This window comes from Gorilla gorilla, chromosome 18 (assembly GCF_029281585.2).
Source record: "Gorilla gorilla gorilla isolate KB3781 chromosome 18, NHGRI_mGorGor1-v2.1_pri, whole genome shotgun sequence".
NCBI classification, from domain to species: Eukaryota; Metazoa; Chordata; class Mammalia; order Primates; family Hominidae; genus Gorilla; species Gorilla gorilla.
In genome coordinates, this window is record NC_073242.2 from 26,955,481 (window position 1) to 26,981,857 (window position 26,377).

Below are 26,377 nucleotides of genomic sequence, written 5' to 3' on the forward strand. Positions count from 1 at the left end.
GTGGTGTGTGCCTATAATCCCAGCTACCCAGGAGGCTGAGGCAGGAGAATCACTTGATCCCAGGAGGCAGAGGTTGCAGTAAGCCGAGATTGTGCCACTGCACTCCAGCCTGGGCAACAAGAGCAAAACCCCATCTCAAATAAATAAATAAATAGGAATAAATAAATAAAATGGTTACTTTATGTTATTTCACCTCAATAATTTTAAGTAAAATAAAATTAGATAACTGATAGCCAGGCATGGTGGTGGATGCCTGTAATCCCAGCTACTCAGGAGGCTGAGGCAGGAGAATCGCTTGAATCTGAGGCAGAGGCTGCAGTGAGCCAAGATCACGCCACTGCACTCCAGCCTGGGTGACAGAGCAAGACTCCGTCTCAAAAAAAAAAAAAAAAAATTTAGATAACTGATTAGAAGGTACTGAAGTTTGCCATCCTTTGGAAACGATCCTCTTCATTAGAAAGATGAGGATCCTGAGGCCCTACAAGGGAAGTGTCAGGTCAGTGGAAGAGACTGAAAGGGAAGTTTGGTTCTCACCCCGGCAGCACAGTCGCTGCCTCCTCTCCCCTTTACTTAGGCTATGAACTCTGGTGTGATACAGACCACAACCCATTCACCATAGGTTACACCCCACATCTTCTGGCTCGGACCCTGGCACTTGAACTGTCAGCCTCCAAGTAGCTGGGACAATAGGCCAGCTCAACAAATGCCCCCTGCTCATTAAAATTTTTTTTTTGTAGAGTTGGGGTCTTGTTATGTTGCCCAGGGTGGTCTCAAATTCCTGATCTCAAGCAACTCTCACCTTGGCCTCCCAAAGTGCTGAGATTACAGGCATGAGCCACTGTACACAGTCTTGATGTATTACCTTTTATTTTTTAAAAAATTTTTATAAAGACGGGTGTCACCATGTTGTCCATGCTGGTCTCAAACTCCTGGGCTCAGGCAATCCTCCCGACTTGGCCTCCCAAAGTGCTGGGATTACTGGTGTGAGCCATGCCTGGCTTGCATTTTTTTGTTGTTGTTTTTGAGATGGAGTCTCACTGTTGCTCAGGCTGGAGTGCAGTGGCGCAATCTCGGCTCACTACAACCTCCGCCTCCTGAGTTCAAGGGATTCTCCCGTCTCAGCCTCCCGAGTAGCTGGGATTATAGGTGTGTGCCACCACACCTGGCTTATTTTTGTATTTTTAGTAGAGATGGGGTTTCACCATGTTGGCCAGGATGGTCTTGATCTCCTGACCTCATGATCCACCTGCCTACATCTGGCTTTTTTAATTTAAAAAAAATTTTTTTTAAGTACTTTTTTTCTTTTGAGATGGAGTCTCACTCTGTCACCCAGGCTGGAGTGCAATGGCACAATCATGGCTCACTGCAACCTCCACCTCTTGGGTTCAAGCAATTCTCCTGTCTTAGCCTCCCAAGTAGCTTGGACTACGGGCATGCACCACTATGCCTGGCTAATTCTTGTATTTTTAGTAGAGATGGGGTTTCACCATGTTGGCCAGGCTGGTTCGAACTCCTGACTTTGTGATCCACCTGCCTCAGCCTCCCAAAGTGCTGGGATTACAGGCATGAGCCACCATGCCCAGCCTAAAGTACTTTTCATTAGAGACAGTACTTTATTCAAACTGCTTCTCTTCTCGTGCTTTTGTGTCTTGAGACAGTCTGTCTGTCACCCAGGTTGGAATGCAGTAGTGTGATGACAGCTCACTGAAGCCTCAACCTTCCAGGCTCAGGTGATCCTCCCACCTCAGTCTTCTGAGTTGCTGGGACTATAGGTGTGTGCCACCATGCCTGGTGGATGTATGACTGTTTATGTAGGAAAGTCTGTTAATTGTAAATTTCCTCCAAAACCACCCTGTTGTTGCAGAAATGACAGGCTGTGAGCACTGTAGCCACCTATACATTCCTTCCAGAGCACTATGCTTTTGCTCCAAGACATAAGCGGTAGGTCTTGGGGCTGTGGTGTGGAGATCTGTCATGGCGCAGCCCAAGACCATGCTTTTGTGTGTAAGTTCCTTAATAAATCACCCAAAACTGACAAACTGGATTTGTCTGCTTCCTTTTTTTTTTTTTTTGGCTCCTTTGGCATGAGGGTCACTTGGCATATACGGCCCTTTCACGGAATGCACAGCAACTCCAACAAAGAGAGATGATTCTTTCACAGATGAAGCCGCTGAGGCTTAGAGAAGCGAGATTGTCCCAAGGGTGGCAGCTTCTAAGGGAAGGGCTGGAATGTGAACCCAGGCATCTTGACTTGAGCCTTGTCCTTTTGGCCCCCATGCCCTCCCACCTCCCAACCCAGGGGATTAGCTAAAATTTAGGAAAGCAGCTCATGTTATTTAAAGGGAGGGGAGGCCGGGCATGGTGGCTCATGCCTGTAATCCCAGCACTTTGGGACGCTGAGGTGGGCAGATCACTTGAGGCCAGGAGTTCAAGACCAGTCTGGCCAACATGGTGAAAACCCATCTGTACTAAAAATATGAAAATTAGCCGGGTGTGGTGGCGAGTGTCTGTAGTCCCAGCTACTCGGGAGGCTGAGATTGCAGTGAGCTGAGATTGCACCACTGAACTCCAACCTGGGTGACAGGGCAAGACTCTGTCTATAAAATAAATAAATTATAAAATAAATAAATTAAAAAATAAAATTTCAGAAAGCAGCTCACTTTATGTAAAGGGACAGGAAACAGCAACAGATGACAAATATATAGGATGATTCCAGTCTAGTAATAAATATACACACACCAGAAAGAGAGGCAATAAAATGTTAATGGTAGTTAACAGCCTGGGCGACAGAGCGGAGACCCTGTCTCAAAAAAAAAAAAAAAGTTAAGAAAAGGAGTGACAATCCACGTGTGGCCCACAAAGCTTAAAATATATACTATCTAGCCCTGGGCAGAAAAGGGTTCGACAATGCTGTTCAAAGGTCACCATTGGTAGATTGGAAACTGAAAAAGGTATATACCCTGGCATTGGACAACACAATGGCTGTGCCTCCTGCCTAAGAATGCTGAACTGGCCAAGTGAGGTACTTGGCAGCCCAGCCCTGAAATGCATAAGCTCTCCAGCCTTTTCATCACTGCTCCTCCCTGGTTCTTAACCTCTGGCCACTCGATCCTCTGGCTTCCCTTCCACCAAGCACTCGCACGTTGAGTCCAGTCCCTAGCCCTCTCCTCTAGGCTGCCCCCTCTGGAAATGTAAGCAGCACCAGGTATAAGAGCCAGGCACAGGCTGCCTTGACGTGCACCTAGCCCCCTTACTTCCCCGTTGTGTGGAAGGTAAATCACTTCTCTTTGGGTCTGTTTTCCCATCTACAAGTTGGGAATGACAATAGGGTTATTCTGAGATTAAGTGAGATAAGGCAGCTAAAGCATGCAGCATGGAAGTGGTCAACATGCTGGCTCTGATGTCAGCCACGACCAGACTTCGGGTAACTATTTATAAGTCATTCCCTTCAAAACCTTTCTCTCTGTTCTTTCTCTTCTGTGACAGACTAATACTTGTGCCCCTTCCCTTCATTCAGAAACAAAATGACCCAAGTTTAAATGAACATGTAACTATCCAGCTAGAGGCATTTTAGTCTCACATATAGGGTGGTAAGAAGGTGAGACTAAGTTCTGGCCAATGGGATCAGTGTAATTTCCAGGCCCTGTATTTCCGCTTCCTTTTGCATGGGCTTGAACGAGGACTTGGGGCTGGTGAGCCACTTTAACCACACAGATGACAACCTCAAGGATGCAAGAGCAACATGACAGCGCAGCCCTGGGTCCCTAGATGACTTTGCGTAACGGTTGTTGTCTAACCCTAACCCTGGACCAATCACCTCTGAACTGTCACATGAGAAATAAGCTATTTTGCTGAGTCACTGTTTGGGGCTCCTTGTGACAGAAGCTGAGTCTAGAATCTAGTTAGTGCACGTCAGAAGGCTTCTCTTCAACTTCAGTATCAGTCCACCCTCCATATGTGCTGTTCTTGTACTTCTGAACACAAAGAATATTCCAGCTATTTCTTGAAAACAGTCATATTTGTTTATCCTCCAGTCAGGAGAATGTGTCATTCTTGACTCCTTCAACTCCCGAATCCACTGGTCACAGTAGCTTCAGTTTTTTACATCTGCACCTCTTCAATCCTCCCCCACCTCTGACCCCAGGCACCCTGACTTCAGATGGTTTTTTTTTTTTTTTGGCTTCATGCTCTTTGCTTCCAATTTCATACTCTTACACAATGATGCTTCATTCTCTTAAAATGGAATCCATTCATGTTAATTTGTTATCTTTTTTTAGAGACAGGGTCTTGCTCTATTCCCCAGGCTGGAGTGCAGTGGTATAATCATAGCTCACTGTACCCTTTACTTAAATAGACCTTAAGTTCCTGGGCTCAAGTGATCCTCCTGCCTCAGTCTCCCCAGCAGCTTGGACTACTGGCACACACAACCATGTCAGGCTAAATTTTAATTTTTTGTCCTCTCCCTCCCCCTCCCTCTCCCTCTCCCACTTTCCACAGTCTCCCTCTGATGCCGAGCCGAGGCTGGACTGTACTGCCACCATCTCGGCTCACTGCAACCTCCCTGCCTCATTCTCCTGCCTCAGCCTGCCAAGTGCCTGGGATTGCAGGCGCGCGCCGTGTGTGTTTTTTGGTGGAGACGGGGTTTCGCCGTGTTGGCCGGGCTGGTCTCCAGCTCCTGACCGCTAGTGATCTGCCAGCCTCGGCCTCCTGAGGTGCTGGGATTGCAGATGGAGTCTCGTTCACTCAGTGCTCAACGGTGCCCAGGCTGGAGTGCAGTGCCATGATCTCAGCTCGCTACAACCTCCACCTCCCAACCGCCTGCCTTGGCCTCCCAAAGTGCCGAGATTGCAGCCTCTGCTGGGCCGCCACCCCGTCTGGGAAGTGAGGAGCGTCTCTGCCTGGCCGCCCATCATCTGGGATGTGAGGAGCCCCTCTGCCTGGCTGCCCAGTCTGGAAAGTGAGGAGCGTCTCTGCCCGGCCGCCATCCCATCTAGGAAGTGAGGAGCACCTCTTCCCGGCCGCCATCCCATCTGGGAGGTGAGGAGCGTCTCTGCCAGGCTGCCCATCGTCTGAGATGTGGGGAGTGCCTCTGCCCGGCCGTGACCCCGTCTGGGAGGTGAGGAGCGTCTGAGAAGTGAGGAGACCCTCTGCCTGGCGACCTCCCCGTCTGAGAAGTGAGGAGCCCCTCCGCCCGGCAGCCACCCCGTCTGGGAAGTGAAGAGCGTCTCCGCCCGGCAGCCACCCCGTCCGGGAGGGAGGTGGGGGTCAGCCCCCGCCAGGCCAGCCGCCCCGTCCGGGAGGGAGGTGGGGGGGGTCAGCCCCCCGCCCGACCAGCCGCCCCGTCCGGGAGGGAGGTGGGGGTGTCAGTCCCCCCGCCCGGCCAGCCGCCCCGCTCGGGAGGGAGGTGGGGGGGTCAGCCCCCCGCCCGACCAGCCGCCCCGTCCGGGAGGTGAGGGGCACCTCTGCCCAGCCGCCCCTACTGGGAAGTGAGGAGCCCCTCTGCCCGGCCGCCACCCCGGCTGGGAGGTGTGCCCAACAGCTTATTGAGAATGGGCCATGATGACAGTGGCGGTTTTGTGGGATAGAAAGGGGGGAAAGGTAGGGAAAAGATTGAGAAATCGGATGGTTGCCGTGTCTGTGTAGAAGGAAGTAGACATGGGAGACTTTTCATTTTGTTCTGTAGTAAGAAAAATTCTTCTGCCTTGGGATCCTGTTGATCTGTGACCTTACCCCAACCCTGTGCTCTCTGAAACATGTGCTGTGTCCACTCAGGTTTAAATGGATTAAGGGTGGTGCAAGATGTGCTTTGTTAAACAGATGCTTGAAGGCAGCATGCTCATTAAGAGTCATCACCACTCCCTAATCTCAAGTACCCAGGGACACAAACACTGCGGAGGGCCGCAGGGTCCTCTGCCTAGGAAAAAAAGGGACATTTGTTCACTTGTTTATCTGCTGACCTTCCCTCCACTATTGTCCTATGACCCTGCCAAATCCCCCTCTGTGAGAAACACCCAAGAATGATCAATTAAAAAAAAAAAAGAAACATGGTTTCTCCATGTTGGTCAGGCTGGTCTGGAACTCCTGACTTCAGGTGATCTGCCCTCCTTGGCCTCCCAAAGTTCTGGGATTACAGGCATGAGCCACTGTGCCTGGCCCCAAATGTGTTTTACATTTTCTTCCTATTTGATTCATCTTTGTCCTGCAACATAAATATGCTACTTTTCCACTGATAAAAAGACAAAATAGAATTTAAATCTGGCCTGGACTTCTCAAAAAAGTCAGTGTGATGAAAACATGTTCTAGATAAAACAGAAATGAGACTGGGCATGGTGGCTCATGCCTGGAATCCCAGCACCTTCGGAGGCCAAGGCAGGAGAATCACTTGAGGCCAGGAGTTTGTGAACAGCCTGGGCAACATAGTGAGACCCCAGATCTACTAAAAATTTAAAAATTAGCTGGGCATGGTGGTGCATGCCCATATGTCTGGAGGCTGAGGCAGGAGGATCGCTTGAGCCCAGGATTTGGAGGCTGCAGTGAGCTATGATTGTGCCACTGCACTCCAGTGTGGGTGACAGAGTGAGACCCTGTCTCTAAAAAAAAAAAAGAGAGACAAGATGATCAGGATGAGCACAGTGGCTCACGCCTATAATCCCAGCACTTTGGGAGGCCAAACCAGGTGGATCATATGAGGTCAGGAGTTCGAGACCAGCCTGGCCTAGATGGTGAAACCCCGTTTCTACTAAAAATACAAAAATCAGCTGGGTGTGGTGGCACACGCCTGTGATCCCAGCTACTCGGGAGGCTGAGGCGGGACAGTTGCTTGAACCTGGGAGGCAGAAGTTGCTGTGAGCAAGATTACACCACTGTGCTCCAGCCTGGGCAACAGGAATGAGACTCTGTCTCAAAAAAAAAAAGGGGGATGATCAAACACAATGCATCAACCTCCCGGAGCCGTATAAACCCTAACCCTAACCCAGGAAGCAGGGAAGCCTGTGTGTGAGTTTCCACTCTATTGCTGGTACCACTCAGCTCTGGCAACCCGGAAGGCCACCTTCCCCTGTTGTTACTGTGTAAGGAGGAAGGAGCACTGGTTTGCAAGTCAGAAGCCTGAGTTGAAGCCTCTGCTCGGGTTCCTGCTGGCTGTGGGAATGTGGGGTTACCTTTCCCGGCTGGCCTCGTTTCCTTCATGTCCAATGCAGGGGTTCCAGTCACATGCATTGGGCACCATTACATGTCCAAGCTGTGCCAGGATCTAGAAAAATGGCTGGGCTCAGGCCAAGGGGCCTTCCTGTCTGGCAGTGAAAATAAGAGGAGATACCAAGGGCCCCGAGTCTGAGTCTGGAGGGGAAGTCATGAGCACAGGGCAGTGCCAGGGCCCGGGAGCTGCCACAGAGGAGCCCACCTTGGTGACAGACACCTGTAGGCACATCCGTGATGCCCAGTGCCCAACACAGGGAAGTGGACAAACGTTTCATGCATGACTCTTTTTTCCCTTCTTGGCTACCTTGAGGACCTTGATTATAATAGTTATCCTTTTTTTCTTTTTCTTTTTTTGAGACTCTTGCTCTGTCGTCCAGGTTGGAATGCAGTGGCAAAATCTTGGCTCACTGCAATCTTCGCCTCTCAGGTTCAAGTGACTCTCCTTCCTCAGCCTCCCTAGTAGCTGGGATTACCAGTGTGCACCACTAGGCTCGGCTAATTTTTGTATTTTTACTACAGATGGGGTTTCACCATGTTGGCCAGGCTGATCTTGAACTGCTGACCTCAGGTGATCTGCCCACCTGGGCCTCCCAAAGTCTTGGGATTACAGGTGTGAGCCACTGAGCCCAGACGGATTATAATAGCCTTTTCATGCACCAGGGGCTTTATACTCATTATCTCATTTCATTCATGTGAGTTGAAGTCAGCTTATCCCCCATTTCACAGATGAGGAAACCAAGGCCCAGAGAGGTTAGGAATTTGTCCAAGGTCACACAGCTAGGAAATAGGATTCAAACCCAGACAGCCAGTCTGTAACACCTAGGCTCTTCTCAGGCTCATGCCCTTCCCAGGGGTCTGGGAAGCCCTGACCTGCAGCCTGTCACGTTTGTTTACCCCCCAGCCTCCAGGATATTATGTGTGCACCGGCGTGGGATCCTGGAACTGGCAGGAATTGTGGGTTGTGTTGGTCCCTGGACTCCCATCGCCTATATGAAATATGGTTCCTTTTGTGGCTTGGGAGGCCATGGCCAGCCCCGCGATGCCATTGACTGGTGAGTGCATGCCTGGGACCAGGCTACAAAATCCCTCACACTCTGGGGTAGTCAAGGCTTATGAGGAAGTACCCAAAACTGAAGCTGGGGTTTGGTCCAGGGAGATCCCAGTGTGCAGTACTACTTTGCAGGCAGGCAGAGGCCTCTTGGATAACATGGCCAGTGAAGCCAGATCTTGGTACCAGCTGCCCCTTACCCTGGCCATGGGCTGAAAACGTTGCCTTAAAAAATTGGCCAGGAGCGGTGGCTCACTCCTGTAATCCCAGCACTTTGGGAGGCCGAGGTGGGCAGATCACTTGAGGTCAGGAGTTCAAGACCAGCCTGGCCAATATGGTGAAACCCCATCTCTACTAAAAATGCAAAAATTAGCTGTGTGTGGTGGCAGGCGTCTGTAATCTCAGCTACTCGGGAGACTGAGGCAAGAGAATTGCTTGAACCCGGGAGGTGGAGTTTGCAGTGAGTTGAGATTGCACCGCTGTATTCCAACCTGGACAACAGTGCCAAATCCTGTCTCAAAAGAAAAAAATAATAATAATATAAAGTGACCAGGTGTGTTGACTCATGCCTGTAATCCCACCACTTTGGGTCGAGGCAGGAGGATCACTGGAGCCCAGGAGTTTGAAACAAGCCTAGGCAACAGAGCGAGACCCTGTCTCTATATTAAACACACACACACACACACACACACACACACACACACAAAGGCAGCCAGACTATGCACTAGGAACTGCCCTGGGAATCCCTTTGTGTTCTCACAACAATCCCATTTCACAGATGAAGAAACCTAGGCACAGAAATATTTAGTAACGTGTCCAGGTGCAGTGGCTCACGCCTGTAATCCCAGTAGTTTGGGAGGCTGAGGCAGGCAGATCATGAGGTCAGGAGTTCGAGACCATCCTGGCCAACATGGTGAAACCCCGTCTCTACTAAAAATACAAAAATTAGCTGTGTGTGGTGGCAGGTGCCTGTAATTCCAGCTACTCAGGAAGCTGAGGCAGGAGAATTGCTTGAATCCGGGAGGCAGAGGTTGCAATGAGCCGAGATCACACCACTGCACTCCAACCTGGGTGACAGAGCAAAACTCCGTCTGAAAAAAAAAAAAGAAATATTAAGTAACTTGTCTGAGGCCACATAGTTACCAAGACGTGGGAGCTGGGACTTGAACCCAGGCAGTCTGGCTGGATTCATGCCTGCAGCCTCTGCACTCCTGCTACTTACTGTGTGAGAAGCGCCTGTTCTGTGGAAGGTTGTGGGCTGAGATCTTTCCATGACTTCCACTCATTTACCCCCAAGGCTGTTCTTAAAGACGGGCATGACAGTTATGCCCATTTTACAGATGGGGCCCTGAGGCTCACAAGGGCATGCCACTCACCCATTTCCACAAAGCTATAGTTAGTTAGCAGAGGGCAGAATTCGGCCGCCTCTCCCCTAGCTTGAAGGCTGTGATTGACACAGAGGTTTTTTTGTTGTCGTTGCTGTTGTTTGTTCCTTTTTCTTTTTTTTGAGACAGGGTCTTGCTCTGTCATCCCAGCTGGAGTGCAGTGGTGCGATGTCAGCTCACTGCAAACTCTGCCTCCAAGATGCAAATGATTCTCGTGCCTCAGCCTCCCAAGTAGCTGGAATTACAGGTGTGCACTACCATGCCCAGCTATTTTTTGTAGAGATGGGGTTAGTAGAGATTTGTTTTATAGAGACGGGGTTTCACCATGGTCTCTACTAAACCCTGTCTCTACTAAAAATACAAAAATTACCCAGGCGTGGTGGCACATGCCTGTAGTCCCAGCTACTCAAGAGGCTGAGGCAGGAAAATCACTTGAACCTGGGAGGTGGAGGTTGCAGTGACCCAAAATCATGCACTCTAGCCTGGGGTCTCGCTTTTGCCCAGGTTAGAGTGCAGTGGCACAATCATAGTGGCTCACTGCAGCCTCAAACTCCTGGGCTGAAGGGAATCCTCCCACCTCAGCCTCCCAAGTAGCTAGGACAATAGGCATGTGCCATCATGGCGAGTTAATTTTTTGTGTGTTTTTATTGTCTCGAGACAGAGTCTTGCTCTGTTGCTCAGGCTGGACTGCAATGGCGTGATCTTGGCTCACCGCAACCTCCACCTCCTGGGTTCAAGCAATTCTCCTACCTCAGCCTCCCGAGTAGCTGGGATTACAGGTGCGTGCCACCATGCCTGGCTAATTTTGTATTTTTAGTAGAGACAGGGTTTCGCCATGTTGGTCAGGCTGCTCTCGAACTCCTGACCTCGTGATCCACCTGCCTCGGCCTCTCAAAGTGTTGGGATTACAGGCATGAGCCACTGAGCCTGGCCTGGTGAGCTAATTTTTAAATTTGTTATAGAGACAAGAGTCTCTCTTATGTTGCCCAGGCTGGTCTCGACCCCCTGGCCTCAAGTGATCCTCCCACCTCAGCCTCCCAAAGTGCTGGGATTACAGATGGGTGTCACCGCACCTGGCCTCTGAGGAGGATTTCATTATAAACCTGCCCTGAAGGGAGAGAATCCAATTTTACGAGAGGGTGTAGCCTGGTGAGGCCTGGATGACCTCCGGAGGCAGGGGCTTGTGCCTGGGCTGAGGCCTAAGGGTCAATGGGCAGACATGAAGTTGCCCCAGGCAGAGGGTACAGTGTGGGCAAAGTCAGGAAGTGGCAGGGCTTGGATCACTCCAGGAAGAGAGAGGAGTCATGTGTCACAGGAGCTCGAGACCCAGAGAGGGAGGCAGGCAGGCAGGGACCAAGCTTGGGCACAGCCAGGAAGGCAGGACAGGGCATGGTGGGGCCAATGGAATCATTACCCAAGTCGGGGATTTTCAGGGAAACAGCTTACATAAGGCCAGGTGTACAGTAGCTCCCACCTGTAATCCCAGCATTTGAAAGGAGTTTGTGTTCCTGTAGTAGCAGACTTGGGAGGTTGAGGTGGCAGTATCACTTGAGCCCGGGAGTTCAAGGCTAAAGTGAGCTGATTGAGCCATTGCACTCCAGCCTGAGCAACAGAGAGATACGCTGTCTCAAAGGAAATACAAATTAAAAAACCAGCCGGGCATGCTGGCGTGTGCCTGTAGTCTCAGCTACTTGGGACACTGAAGTGGGAGGATCGCTTGAGCCCAGGAGTTCAAGGCTGCCGTGAGCTATGATTGTGCCTCTGCAGTCCAGCCTGGGCGACAGAGAAAGTCCCTGTCTCTTAAAAAAAAAAAAAAAAACTTAGATAAGAGGATGCTGTGCCTCCCTGGGGGTCTTCAGTCACCCATGGTCCTGGCAAGAGGAGGGCCAGGAGAGAGCTCCACCCACCTGCTGTCCTGCCCATGTGACATCCGCAGGTGCTGCCATGGCCACGACTGTTGTTACACTCGAGCTGAGGAGGCCGGCTGCAGCCCCAAGACAGAGCGCTACTCCTGGCAGTGCGTCAATCAGAGCGTCCTGTGCGGTGAGTCCCCAGCAGCACCGTGCCACCCACCCCGAGTATCCCCTGGGCACCCTGGCATAGCCAGATGACTTCCGTGCCCCTGTTGCAATAACCACTGCTTCCAAGTCTCTATAGACCACCCCTTGGGTATAGCTAATGTATGTGATATTTATTTATTGTTTGAGTCAGAGTCTCTCTCTGTTACCCAGGCTAGAGTGTGCTGATGTGATCTTGGCTCACTACAACCTCTGCCTCCTGGGTTCAAGCGATTCTCATGCCTCAGCCTCCCAAATGGCTAGGACTACAGGCATGCACCATCACGCCCAGCTAATTTTTGTATTTTTTTCAGTAGACGTGGGGTTTCACCAAGTTGGCCGGGCTGGTCTCAAACTCCCCACCTCAAGTGCTCTGCCCGCCTCGGCCTCCCAAAGTGCTGGGATTACAGGCATGAGCCGTGGTGTCTGGCCCTAATGTGAGTGATCTTTAACACTGAGCACTTGAAAAAGAAAACCCTGAAGAAACCTAATTATTTGATGTCTGGACGACAAGGAAGAAGATAGAAATGGCATCAGATAATAAACAGTGTAAGTGTTTATCAGAAAGGGGCTGGTGGTCGGGACAAGTAGGAGGATCGCTTGAGTCCAGGAGTGCATCTCTACAAAAAAGTTAAAGGATTTTTTAACATTGGCCAGGCGTGGTGGCACACATCTGTGATCCCAGCTACTTGGGAGGCTGAGGCAGGAGGATTGCTTGAAGCCCAGGAGGTTGAGGCTGCAGTGAGCTGTGATCAAGCCACTGCACTCCAGCCTGGGTGACACAGCAAAATCGTCTCAAAAAATAATAATAATAATATTTTACATAACCAACCACTTCTAAAGATTAAAACAACCCCCCATGATTAAAAACCTCAGGTCCCTCAAGCAATCATACCAGATATCGAAACAAAGCAATAACATAAGGACTGCAGTATTTATTTTATTTTTATATTATTTATTTATTCTTTGTTTTTGGAGTGTGGGTTTTGTTTTGTTTTTTGATTTTTTTATTTTGTTCTACTCAGTTTTATTCTTATTGCTCAGGCTTGAGTGCAATGGCCTGTTCTCAGCTAATTCAACCTCCGCCTCTTGCGTCCGGGTGATGATGGTTGCACGTCACCGACCCTCCGCCTCTTGGGTTCGGGTAATGATGGTTCCACGTCGGCGGCCCTCGGCCTCTTGCGTTTGCGTGGCGGTTCCACGTCACCAACCCTCCGCCTCTTGGGTTCGGGTAATGATGGTTCCACGTCGGCGGCCCTCGGCCTCTTGGGTTTGCGTGGCAGTTCCACGTCACCAACCCTCCTCCTCTTGGGTTCGGGTGATGATGGTTCAACGTCAGCTGCCCTCCGCCTCTTGGGTTTGCGCGGCGGTTCCGCGTCAGTGGCGCTCCGGCTCTCGGGTTTCGGCGACGGCTGCGCGTCAGCGGCGCTCCGCCTCTCGGGTTTCGGCGACGGCTGCGCGTCAGCGGCGCTCCGCCTCTCGGGTTTCGGCGACGGCTGCGCGTCAGCGGCGCTCCGCCTCTCGGGTTTCGGCGACGGCTGCGCGTCAGCGGCGCTCTGCCTCTCGGGTTTTGGTGATGGTTGCGCGTCAGTGGCGCTCCGCCTCTCGGGTTTCGGTGATGGTTGTGCGTCAGCGGCGCTCCGCCTCTCGGGTTTCGGTGATGGTTGAACGTCAGCGGCGCTCCGCCTCTCGGGTTTCGGTGATGGTTGCGCGTCAGCGGCGCTCCGCCTCTCGGGTTTCGGTGATGGTTGTGCGTCAGCGGCGCTCCGCCTCTCGGGTTTCGGTGGTGATTCCAGGTCAGCGGCGCTCCGCCTCTCGGGTTTCGGTGATGGCTGCGCGTCAGCGGCGCTCCGCCTCTCGGGTTTCGGTGGTGATTCCAGGTCAGCGGCCCTCCGCCTCTCGGGTTTCAGTGGTGATTCCAGGTCAGCGGCGCTCCGCCTCTCGGGTTTCGGTGATGGCTGCACGTCAGTGGCGCTCCGCCTCTCGGGTTTCGGTGATGGCTGCACGTCAGCAGCGCTCCGCCTCTCAGGTTTCGGTGATGGCTGCACGTCAGCGGCGCTCCGCCTCTCGGGTTTCGGTGATGGTTGAGCGTCAGCGGCGCTCCGCCTCTCGGGTTTCGGCGATGGTTGCGCGTCAGCGGCGCTCCGCCTCTCGGGTTTCGGTGACGGCTGCGCGTCAGCGGCGCTCCGCCTCTCGGGTTTCAGTGATGGCTGCGCATCAGCGGTGCTCCGCCTCTCGGGTTTCGGTGATGGTTGCGCGTCAGCGGCACTCCGTCTCTCGGGTTTCGGTGGTGATTCCAGGTCAGCGGCCCTCCGCCTCTCGGGTTTCGGTGATGGTTGCGCATCAGCGGTGCTCCGCCTCTCGGGTTTCGGTGATGGTTGCGCGTCAGCGGCGCTCCGCCTCTCGGGTTTCGGTGATGGCTGCGCATCAGCGGCGCTCCGCCTCTCGGGTTTCGGTGATGGTTGCGCGTCAGCGGCGCTCCGCCTCTCGGGTTTCGGTGATGGTTGTGCGTCAGCGGCGCTCCGCCTCTCGGGTTTCGGTGGTGATTCCAGGTCAGCGGCGCTCTGCCTCTCGGGTTTCGGTGATGGCTGCGCGTCAGCGGCGCTCCGCCTCTCGGGTTTCGGTGGTGATTCCAGGTCAGCGGCCCTCCGCCTCTCGGGTTTCAGTGGTGATTCCAGGTCAGCGGCGCTCCGCCTCTCGGGTTTCGGTGATGGCTGCACGTCAGTGGCGCTCCGCCTCTCGGGTTTCGGTGATGGCTGCACGTCAGCAGCGCTCCGCCTCTCAGGTTTCGGTGATGGCTGCACGTCAGCGGCGCTCCGCCTCTCGGGTTTCGGTGATGGTTGAGCGTCAGCGGCGCTCCGCCTCTCGGGTTTCGGCGATGGTTGCGCGTCAGCGGCGCTCCGCCTCTCGGGTTTCGGTGACGGCTGCGCGTCAGCGGCGCTCCGCCTCTCGGGTTTCAGTGATGGCTGCGCATCAGCGGTGCTCCGCCTCTCGGGTTTCGGTGATGGTTGCGCGTCAGCGGCGCTCCACCTCTCGGGTTTCGGTGATGGCTGCGCGTCAGCGGCACTCGGCCTCTCGGGTTTCGGTGATGGCTGCGCGTCAGCGGTGCTCCGCCTCTCGGGTTTCGGTGATGGTTGCGCGTCAGCGGCGCTCCACCTCTCGGGTTTCAGTGGTGATTCCAGGTCAGCGGCGCTCCGCCTCTCGGGTTTCGGTGATGGCTGCGCGTCAGCGGCGCTCCGCCTCTCGGGTTTTGGTGGTGATTCCAGGTCGGTGGCCCTCCGCCTCTCGGGTTTCGGTGATGGTTGCGCGTCAGCGGCGCTCCGCCTCTCGGGTTGCGGTGATGGCTGCGCGTCAGCGGTGCTCCGCCTCTCGGGTTTCGGTGAGGGCTGCGCGTCAGCGGCGCTCCGCCTCTCGGGTTTCGGTGATGGCTGCCCGTCAGCGGCGCTCCGCCTCTCGGGTTTCGGTGATGGCTGCGCGTCAGCGGCGCTCCGCCTCTGGGGTTTCAGCGACGGCTGCGTGTCAGCGGCCCTCCGCCGCTTGGGTTTCCATGGCGGTTCCGCGTGAGCGACCCTCCGCCTCTTGGGTTCAGGTGATGCTGGTTCCGCGTCAGCGGCCCTCCGCTTCTTGGGTTTGCGGGGTGGTTCCGCGTCAGCGGCGCTCCGCCTCTCGGGTTTCGGCGACGGCTGCGCGTCTGCGGCGCTCCGCCTCTCGGGTTTCGGCGACGGCTGCGCCTCAGCGGCGCTCCGCCTCTCGGGTTTCGGCGACGGCTGCGCCTCAGCGGCGCTCCGCCTCTCGGGTTTCGGCGACGGCTGCGCCTCAGCGGCGCTCCGCCCCTCGGGTTTCGGCGACGGCTGCGCCTCAGCGGCGCTCCGCCCCTCGGGTTTCGGCGACGGCTGCGCGTCTGCGGCGCTCCGCCTCTCAGGTTTCGGCGACGGCTGCACGTCTGCGGCGCTCCGCCTCTCGGGTTTCGGCGACGGCTGCGCGTCTGCGGCGCTCCGCCTCTCGGGTTTCGGCGACGGCTGCGCCTCAGCGGCGCTCCGCCTCTCGGGTTTCGGCGACGGCTGCGCATCAGCGGCGCTCCGCCTCTCGGGTTTCGGCGACGGCTGCGCGTCAGCGGCGCTCCGCCTCTCGGGTTTCGGCGACGGCTGCGCCTCAGCGGCGCTCCGCCTCTCGGGTTTTGGCGACGGCTGGGCCTCAGCGGCGCTCCGCCTCTCGGGTTTCGGCGACGGCTGCGCGTCAGTGGCGCTCCGCCTCTCGGGTTTCGGTGGTGATTCCAGGTCAGCGGCCCTCCACCTCTCGGGTTTCGGTGATGGCTGCGCGTCAGCGGTGCTCCGCCTCTCAGGTTTCGGTGATGGCTGCGCCTCAGCGGCGCTCCGCCTCTCGGGTTTCGGTGATGGCTGCGCGTCAGCGGCGCTCCGCCTCTCGGGTTTCGGTGATGGTTGCGCGTCAGCGGCGCTCCGCCTCTCGGGTTTCGGTGGTGATTCCAGGTCAGCGGCCCTCCGCCTCTCGGGTTTCGGTGATGGTTGCACGTCAGCGGCGCTCCACCTCTCGGGTTTCGGTGGTGATTCCAGGTCAGCGGCACTCCGCCTCTCGGGTTTCAGTGGTGATTCCAGGTCAGCGGCCCTCCGCCTCTCGGGTTTCGGTGATGGTTGCGCGTCAGCGGCGCTCCGCCTCTCGGGTTTCGGTGATGGTTGCGCGTCAGCGGCGCTCTGCCTCTCGGGTTTCGGTGATGGTTGCGCGTCAGCGGCGCTCCGCCTCTCGGGTTTCGGTGATGGTTGCACGTCAGCGGCGCTCCGCCTCTCGGGTTTCGGTGATGGTTGCGCGTCAGCGGCCCTCCGCCTCTCGGGTTTCGGTGGTGATTCCAGGTCAGCGGCACTCCGCCTCTCGGGTTTCGGTGGTGATTCCAGGTCAGCGGCCCTCCGCCTCTCGGGTTTCGGTGATGGTTGCGCGTCAGCGGCGCTCCGCCTCTCGGGTTTCGGTGATGGTTGCACGTCAGCGGCGCTCCGCCTCTCGGGTTTCGGTGGTGATTCCAGGTCAGCGGCCCTCCGCCTCTCGGGTTTCGGTGATGGTTGCACATCAGCGGTGCTCCACCTCTCGGGTTTCGGTGATGGTTGCACGTCAGCGGCGCTCCGCCTCTCGGGTTTCGGTGGTGATTCCAGGTCAGTAGCCCTCCGCCTCTCGGGTTTCGGTGATGGTTGCACATCAGCGGTGCTCCACCTCTCGGGTTTCGGTGGTGATTCCAGGTCAGCGGCCCTCCGCCTCTCGGGTTTCGGTGATGGTTGCACATCAGCGGCGCTCCACCTCTCGGGTTTCGGTGGTGATTCCAGGTCAGCGGCACTCCGCCTCTCGGGTTTCAGTGGTGATTCCAGGTCAGCGGCCCTCCGCCTCTCGGGTTTCGGTGATGGTTGCGCGTCAGCGGCGCTCCGCCTCTCGGGTTTCGGTGATGGTTGCGCGTCAGCGGCGCTCCGCCTCTCGGGTTTCGGTGATGGTTGCGCGTCAGCGGCGCTCCGCCTCTCGGGTTTCGGTGATGGTTGCACGTCAGCGGCGCTCCGCCTCTCGGGTTTCGGTGATGGTTGCGCGTCAGCGGCCCTCCGCCTCTCGGGTTTCGGTGGTGATTCCAGGTCAGCGGCACTCCGCCTCTCGGGTTTCGGTGGTGATTCCAGGTCAGCGGCCCTCCGCCTCTCGGGTTTCGGTGATGGTTGCGCGTCAGCGGCGCTCCGCCTCTCGGGTTTCGGTGATGGTTGCACGTCAGCGGCGCTCCGCCTCTCGGGTTTCGGTGGTGATTCCAGGTCAGCGGCCCTCCGCCTCTCGGGTTTCGGTGATGGTTGCACATCAGCGGTGCTCCACCTCTCGGGTTTCGGTGATGGTTGCACGTCAGCGGCGCTCCGCCTCTCGGGTTTCGGTGGTGATTCCAGGTCAGTAGCCCTCCGCCTCTCGGGTTTCGGTGATGGTTGCACATCAGCGGCGCTCCGCCTCTCGGGTTTCGGTGGTGATTCCAGGTCAGCGGCCCTCCGCCTCTCGGGTTTCGGTGATGGTTGCACATCAGCGGCGCTCCACCTCTCGGGTTTCGGTGGTGATTCCAGGTCAGCGGCCCTCCGCCTCTCGGGTTTCGGTGATGGTTGCGCGTCAGCGGCGCTCCGCCTCTCGGGTTTCGGTGATGGTTGCACGTCAGTGGCGCTCCGCCTCTCGGGTTTCGGTGATGGTTGCGCGTCAGCGGCGCTCCGCCTCTCGGGTTTCGGTGGTGATTCCAGGTCGGCGGCCCTCCGCCTCTCGGGTTTCAGTGATGGTTGCACATCAGCAGTGCTCCACCTCTCACGTTTCAGTGGTGATTCCAGGTCAGCGGCCCTCCGCCTCTCGGGTTTCGGCGACGGCTGCGCCTCAGCGGCGCTCCGCCTCTCGGGTTTTGGCGACGGCTGGGCCTCAGCGGCCCTCTGCCTCTCGGGTTTTGGCGACGGCTGCGCATCAGCGGCGCTCCGCCTCTCGGGTTTCGGTGGTGATTCCAGGTCAGCGGCCCTCCACCTCTCGGGTTTCGGTGATGGTTGCGCGTCAGGAGCGCTCCGCCTCTCGGGTTTCGGTGATGGCTGTGCGTCAGCGGCGCTCTGCCTCTCGGGTTTCGGTGATGGCTGCGCGTCAGCGGCGCTCCGCCTCTCGGGTTTCGGTGATGGCTGTGTGTCAGCGGCGCTCCGCCTCTCAGGTGTCGGTGATGGTTGCGCATCAGTGGAGCTCCGCCTCTCGGGTTTCGGTGGTGATTCCAGGTCCGCGGCCCTCCGCCTCTTGGGTTTCGTTGGTGATTCCAGGTCAGCGGCCCTCCGCCTCTCGGGTTTCGGTGGTGATTCCAGGTCAGCGGCGCTCCGCCTCTCGGGTTTCGGTGATGGTTGCGCGTCAGCGGCGCTCCGCCTCTCGGGTTTCGGTGGTGATTCCAGGTCAGCGGCCCTCTGCCTCTCGGGTTTCGGTGATGGTTGCACATCAGCGGCGCTCCACCTCTCTGGTTTCGGTGGTGATTCCAGGTCAGCGGTCCTCCGCCTCTCGGGTTTCGGTGGTGATTCCAGGTCAGCGGCGCTCCGCCTCTCGGGTTTCGGTGGTGATTCCAGGTCAGCGGCGCTCTGCCTCTCGGGTTTCAGTGATGGTTGCGCGTCAGCGGCGCTCCGCCTCTCGGGTTTCGGTGATGGTTGCACATCAGCGGCGCTCCGCCTCTCGGGTTTCGGTGACGGTTGCGCGTCAGTGGCGCTCCGCCTCTCGGGTTTCGGTGGTGATTCCAGGTCAGCGGCCCTCCGCCTCTCGGGTTTCGGTGATGGTTGCACGTCAGCAGTGCTCCACCTCTCGGGTTTCGGTGATGGTTGCACGTCAGCAGCGCTCCGCCTCTCGGGTTTCGGTGGTGATTGCAGGTCAGCAGCCCTCCACCTCTCGGGTTTCGGTGATGGTTGCACATCAGCGGCGCTCCACCTCTCGGGTTTTGGTGGTGATTCCAGGTCAGCGGCCCTCCGCCTCTCGGGTTTCGGTGATGGTTGCACATCACCAGCGCTCCACCTCTCGGGTTTCGGTGATGATTCCAGGTCAGCGGCCCTCCGCCTCTCGGGTTTCGGTGATGGCTGCGTGTCAGCGGCGCTCCGCCTCTCGGGTTTCGGTGATGGCTGCGCATCAGCGGCGCTCCGCCTCTCGGGTTTCGGTGATGGTTGCGCATCACCGGCGCTCCGCCTCTCGGGTTTCGGTGGTTTTTCTGCCTCAGCCTCCTGAGTAGCTAAGGGAGGTGTCTTGAGATTATCATCCACTGAGTGTGGAGCTGAGGGTGGAGGTGAGGGTGGAAGAGGAGTGAGGAGACACTCGAGAGGCATTTCGAGATTATCATCCGCTGAGGGTGGAAGGGGATAGACCAGAAACTCGGCAGGTGTCTTATCATCCGCTGAGGGTGGAGCTGAGGATGGAGGTGAGGGTGGAAGAGGAGTGAGGAGACACTCGAGAGGCGTTTCGAGATTATCATCCGCTGAGGGTGGAAGGGGATAGACCAGAAACTCGGCAGGTGTCTTATCATCCGCTGAGGGTGGAGCTGGGGATAGACGTGAGGGTGGAAGAGGAGCGAGGAGACACTCGAGAGGCGTTTCGAGATTATCATCCGCTGAGGGTGGAAGGGGATAGACCACAAACTCGGCAGGTGTCTTATCATCCGCTGAGGGTGGAGCTGAGGATGGACGTGAGGGTGGAAGAGGAGTGAGGAGACACTCGAGAGGCGTTTCGAGATCATCATCCGCTGAGTGTGGAAGGAAATAGACCACAAACTCGGCAGGTGTCTCATCATCCGCTGAGGGTGGAGCTGAGGATGGAGGTGAGGGTGGAAGAGGAGTGAGGAGACACTCGAGAGGCGTTTCGAGATTATCATCCGCTGAGGGTGGAAGGGGATAGACCAGAAACTCGGCAGGTGTCTTATCATCCGCTGAGGGTGGAGCTGGGGATAGACGTGAGGGTGGAAGAGGAGCGAGGAGACACTCGAGAGGCGTTTCGAGATTATCATCCGCTGAGGGTGGAAGGGGATAGACCACAAACTCAGCAGGTGTCTTATCATCCGCTGAGGGTGGAGCTGAGGATGGACGTGAGGGTGGAAGAGGAGTGAGGAGACACTCGAGAGGCGTTTCGAGATCATCATCCGCTGAGTGTGGAAGGAAATAGACCACAAACTCGGCAGGTGTCTCATCATCCGCTGAGGGTGGAGCTGAGGATGGAGGTGAGGGTGGAAGAGGAGTGAGGAGACACTCGAGAGGCGTTTCGAGATTATCATCTGCTGAGGGTGGAAGGGGATAGACCACAAACTCGGCAGGTGTCTCATCATCCGCTGAGGGTGGAGCTGAGGATGGACGTGAGGGTGGAAGAGGAGTGAAGAGACACTCGAGAGGCGTTTTGAGATTATCCTCCGCTGAGGGTGGAAGGGGATACACCAGAAACTCGGCAGGTGTCTCATCATCCGCTGAGGGTGGAGCTGAGGATAGACGTGAGGGTGGAAGAGGAGTGAGGAGACACTCGAGAGGCGTTTCGAGATTATCATCCGCTGAGGGTGGAAGGGGATAGACCAGACACTCGGCACGTGTCTTGAGGCTCAGGGAGTTATCAGTTATAGAATGTTGTTGAGTTGGAGGAGGTGGCTGGTGGCCCATCCTGTTTTTTAAAGTTTCAGCTGTGAGGTAGGGCCAGTGGGGCAATCCTGAAGAATGACGATGCTCTGCTGCCGCCATTCTGACCTGTAGGGACAAAGGAGGGAATGTTTTCACACATATCCATTTGATGGACAAAATTACCGCCACCAACACAGTCTGCACCTTCTGTTGCTGCTGATAGATTTTTGCACCTTTCCATCCTCCGGGTTTCAAAATAGCAGTATCAGTGTCATAATATCACCCTTCCACTGAGTACTGCCGACAGCTGGGGGGTAAAGAAAAGTCATTGGGACACACTGTTGTCTCCACATGCCACTCTGTCTGTCTGCAAATGTAGGCAGGCTGGGGTCCTGCCCCAGGGAAGACAGAGTCATAACAGAGTAATAAAGAAGCATGTTTGAGACACAGGAGTGTCTATGTCTATCCTCATTCCTCCCTCACAGCCATCACCAGAGCATGTTTCTTGCACCAGGTCAACAGACAGTAAGAGACAGTAAGAGAGTCATGAAAAGCCCATTGTCCACACATGTTGCAGCTTCTTTTTGGAGAATGTTTTCCAGGCCTTTTATGTTCTGTCTCTGATTCTCAGAACTCTGCAAGGTCAGTGTGACCACCCTGCTCCAAATCTAAGAAAACAGAGGTTTCCAGAGGAAGGAGAAATTGTGCCCAGGGTCACACAGCTTGCAAGAGGCAGAGTGGAAGTTGACTCCAGCTCTGCCTGCAGGACCCTCTCATTTCCCCTCTGTTTCCCTTCTTGACAAAGGATCTTCTTCACTCTGGAGGTGCCACCCATGAGAACAAAGAGCTCTGGAGAGATGTGGATTCCTGAAGAGCTGCAGGGGAACTGGGAGAGGGTTTTCTGACAGAACAATCTTATCTCAAGAAGTCAGTTAGGCATGGCTATAATATTTCTTTTCACTCCCAGGTAATAGCAAATTGTAAGTGCACTAGGACATGAAGAATACTTTTGTCCATGGAAAAATGAGGTGGGAATTCTAAACAAAGCAAGTTTTAAAACTGTGTTTCACTTCAAGTGTACAAGTCCCATCACGTGTAATCATAGGACTCGGCAGCTTTTGAAGGTACAGAGGCCACACAAGAACCAGCTTAGCTGAGCATCATTTAAGGCCTTCATTTGGAATTGTCCCTGTGGGTAATAAGTTACATTCACTCTTCACTAATTTACAGTCAGGGCCCATTTGCTATTACAAATATGGGACCTCTGACACTTAGAATATTAGATCAGGGGCCCCACTGGGTGGGGATGAAAGTGTTTTTGCACAACATGGTTACCAACAGGGATGGGACTGTGATGCTTGTAGGCAGCCTTTCTCTCTGCCATCTCCCTCTGCAGGGCTTGAGCACAGAGCTGTAGGGAGAAAAATGTATCCATGTCCTGACCTGGCAGACTATGTCCAAAAGCAAGGAAAACAAGCAAACTTACCCAGTTGCAAAGAGGCTTTCTTGCAGAAGGGGGGATCTGAAAAAGCCAACACATGAGAAATTGAATGTTGAGAGAGTCTAAGGGCCGTGGCATCATCTGCATCAGCACTGAACTATCCTGCAACTGCGGGGAGGAAGCTCCTTACTTTGCGTTTGTGGTAGTCCTCTGCCCGCCGCCGCAACTCTTGCGCACGTTGAAACATTTTCCTATGGATTACAATCACTTTCATCAGATAAAGCACCACTTTCAGGATGATTTTAAATAATCTGCCATGTTTCTCTTATCCTCACAACTGTACCCTTACACAATCTATCTATACCTAGAAAACGTATTTCAGATGGCTATAAGAGTACAGTCTGAGCCGGTCACGGTGGCTGACGCCTGTAATCCCAGCACTCTGGGAGGGCGAGGCGGATGGATCATGAGGTCAGGAGATTGAGACCATTGTGGCTAATATGGTGAAACCCCTTCTCTACTAAAAATACAAAAAATTAGCCAGGCGTGGTGGCAGGCACCTGTAATCCCAGCTACTCGGGAGGCTGAGGCAGGGGAATCACTTGAACCTGGGAGGCGGAGGTTGCAGTGAGCCAAGATCACGTCATTGCACTCCAGCCTGGGTGACACAGCGAGACTCCATCTCAGAAAAACAAAAACAAAAAAACTGTACAGTCTGATCCAAACTGTTGCTATATTGATTCCTCCTCTTGCTTACTGCCTGCTGACTTCTGAGATGATAGTTTCCTTCCCCATTCTCAGTATGTCCCTAATTCATCCTTCATTGAGCATCTTTTATCATAAAGCTGTATTGTCTTTGTATTAATATCCTTACCGTGTTTCACAGGGCAGAAACAGCTGGGCTTATAAACAGGCATAGTCCTTTTGAAGGATGTGGTTGATCCTACAACAACACACTTTCCTAAGGATGACAACAACTCACCCCACCCCTAGAATGGCTGGTATGAACCGAGTTTCCACACAGTCTAGCTGGCAATGGGGTCAGGAGACGTTTTGCTACTTCACATCTTTTGGTCACTGGTAAATATTAAGGTACTTTGTTTTCTGTTTTGTGAACTCTCTCTCTCTCTCTCTCACGATATGTCTTCTGACCATTTGTTTCTATTTCTGCATTTACTGGGTCTAAACATTGTACAAAGGTTAAAAACAACACTCCAATGGGCGTTTCCCAGGAGGGTGGGGTTCAGTTTCTGAACTCACTTGTAGGTGTGTATTTCTTTCATATCCAATTTCCCATTTTCCTCTGCCTCTGATACCTACCTCTCCTTTTCTGCATGCTCACATTCTTTCATGCTTAGTTTCCTCAGATTAGAAGGGAGAGAAATGCACACACATGATCCACCAGCCCGTGTGGGATTCCCTCTGCCCTTCTGGCATCTGAAGGCTGTGATTCAAAGATCCCCCCTGCAACCTTTCCACAAATGAACCAACTGATTCTCACAACCGAAGGGAGAATTGACACCTCCCATTCAGGGACAAAAAAAAGTCACACTCTGGCCTGCTGGCAAGTCACCTGTCATTTCCAGCTCATCTTCATAGTTCCATAGTTAGTCCTATTCTTTAGTAAATATAAAGACTATTAAAAGCTTCTATGAGGTGCACTATGTGTGTTTCTGGGGTCAGTCTTGTGCTTGACACAGCGAAAGCTCATTTCAGTTCTGTGTCAAAAACCAGACCTCACCAATTCATCACAACTAACTCCATCGGAAGCAGAGGATTGCTCCTCATCTGACTCCTCCTGTGTGAGACCTGATTCTCAGTCAGTGGCTGATGCCGGAACTGAGACCATCAGCCAAAGAGAGATCCTTCCAGAATATGGTGTCATTAACCCCGCAGTTCACTACTGCACTTTGCCATGATTCAGGACTGGAACTCTTGTCATCGACTTTAAAGATCCTGGTTGAGAGAAAAGGCAATCTGAAGGCTGGGCGCATCTATTGAATTACAAATGATTGGAATGGCTCCTAAGTCAGGGTGTTATGTCCTGAAAATAGGTGACAACGGCAAACCATCCACCCTGGTGTTGACTGACTTTAACAAGGTTCAGTTCACAGAGATTGAGGGCAGAAAAAGGAAACGGCCTAAAAAGGGTAAGTTTGCTGTGTTGCCCTCACACCACTTGATTCATGGTCCTGATCCTAAGGATCTCACCTGATACTTGGTTTTATAGGAAGGATGTGTAAAATTCCCAGAATGCTAGGAAACAGGGACGAAAACACTTCAAAGAGAAAGTTAATGAACTTGTTTCTGACCACAGGGCATCCTTCAGCACATGCTGTCTGGAGTGGCCTCAAACAAGGAGTGCGTGGTGAGGTGCTGAGAATGCAATGGGAGCAGGGTCCTGTCCCCACGCTAAAGAAGCTCACAGTTTAATGCAAATGAGAAGCCAGTGAGGACATCACTACTCCTGCTGTGCACTTGGGAACTAGAAACATAAAACCTGACTCTGGAGGGAAGCTAAGGAAGCATTCTACTCTTGAGTTGACGTAAGTGCATCTGAAGCTTCTGATCTCCGATGAGAACAATGGGGGACACCAAACAGAATATAAAACCCATGATTGAATACATCAAATTGCTAACATGGCAGTAAACAGACATGAGGTGAAGATGGAGAAGAAGGAAACCCAGGATGAAAGTCAGCCTCGCATTTGGAACCCATTTCCCTGAGTTTCATTGCTGAATTCCAGAAGGAACTACTACTGAGATGCAAAGAAGCACAGCAGCTTTTGCACACATGCATGGGATTAGAAGGAAAACAAGTGGATTGAGGGTCTGCCAATGAAAGCGACCCATACTGAAGTCCACTGGCTCTGGTTGAGACCCAGAAGAGTCATGCATCAGAATAGAGGTGGACAGGAAATACCCTGGCCTTTGTAGGGACTGAGCCTGCACCGGCGACCTCAATTGCAGCCTGTATGGAGGACCCCTGACCATCCCCCAGAAGTAGACTCCCATCTCTTCTGCAGCAAGATAACATGCTACTAGGCCTCAATTCATTGCTAAATATTTTTTAACAAGTATCTCACATTTAACAAAAAAAGATCAGTCATATGGCAGCAAAATACAATGTAATATGACCAAAACATGAAAGACTGTGAAAATGAATCTGGAGGTGACCCAAGCATTGAATTCAACAATCCAGGCTGGGTGTGGTGGCTCACACTGGGAGGCTGAGGTAGGCAGATCACCTGAGGTCAGGAGTTCAAGACTAGCCTGGCCAACATGGTCAACCCCTATCTCTACTAAAATTACAAATATTGGGCTGGGCACGGTGGCTTATGCCTGTAATCCCAGCACATTGGGAGGCCGAGTTGTGCGGATCATGATGTCAGGAGTTCTAGACCAGCTTGGCCAATATGGTGAAACCCCGCCTCTACTAAAAATACAAAAATTATCCGGGCATGGTGGCATATGCCTGTAGTCCCAGCTGCTCAAGAGGCTGAGGGATAAGAATCGCTTGAACCTGGGAGGTGGAGGTTGCAGCGAGCCAAGATCATGCCACTGCACTCTAGCCTGGGTGACAGAGTGAGACTCTGTCTCAAAAAAAAAAAAAAAAAAAAAATCGGCCAAATGTGGTGGCACACACCTGTAATCCAAGCTACTCGGGAAGCTGAGGCAGAATTGCTTCAAACTGGGAGGCAGAGGTTGCAGTGAGCCAAGATTGCACCATAGCACTCCAGCCTGGGTGACAGAGTCAGACTCTATCTCAAAATTTAAAAAAAAAAAAAGGCTGGCTGTGGTGGCTCATGCCTCTAATCCCAGCACTTTGGGAGGCTGAGGCAGGTGGATTACCTGAGGTCAGAAGTTCGAGACCAGCCTGGACAACATGGTGAAACCCCATCTCTAGTAAAAATATAAAAATAAGCTGGGTGTGGTGGTGGGCACCTGTAATCCCAGCTACTTGGGAGGCTGAGGCAGGAGAATCGCTTGAACCCAAAAGGCAGTCAGCTGAGATTGTGCCATTGCACTACAGCCTGGGCAACAACAGCAAAGCTCCATCTCAGGAAAAAAAAAAAAGAGAGAGAGAGAGAAAGGAAAACCAATGCCAGTACTAGCAACTCCTCTTCCCCCGAAAAAATGACAAA

The 26,377-nt window shown here is 54.0% G+C and overlaps 1 protein-coding gene across 10 annotated transcripts in view; it reads right to left on the reverse strand.

The window, feature by feature from the left end:
- Positions 1-12,624: 12,624 nt before the first annotated feature.
- LOC129527613 (serine/arginine repetitive matrix protein 2-like) overlaps positions 12,625-26,377 on the reverse strand; it is a 28,949-nt gene continuing 15,196 nt past the window's right edge. For 8 of the 10 annotated variants that reach the window (XM_063700057.1, XM_063700058.1, XM_063700056.1 and 5 more), the window contains 3 exons: positions 22,423-22,483; positions 22,278-22,313; positions 12,625-20,917 (listed from right to left, as the gene is read on the reverse strand). In XM_063700057.1, coding sequence (XP_063556127.1) covers positions 12,761-20,917; positions 22,278-22,313; positions 22,423-22,483 — 8,254 coding nt within the window. In that variant the 3' untranslated portion in view covers positions 12,625-12,760. Of the gene's footprint in view, positions 20,918-22,277; positions 22,314-22,422; positions 22,484-23,106; positions 23,951-26,377 lie in introns of those variants that run through there. The other 2 variants (XM_055365543.2, XM_063700062.1) reach the window with 2 other exon arrangements.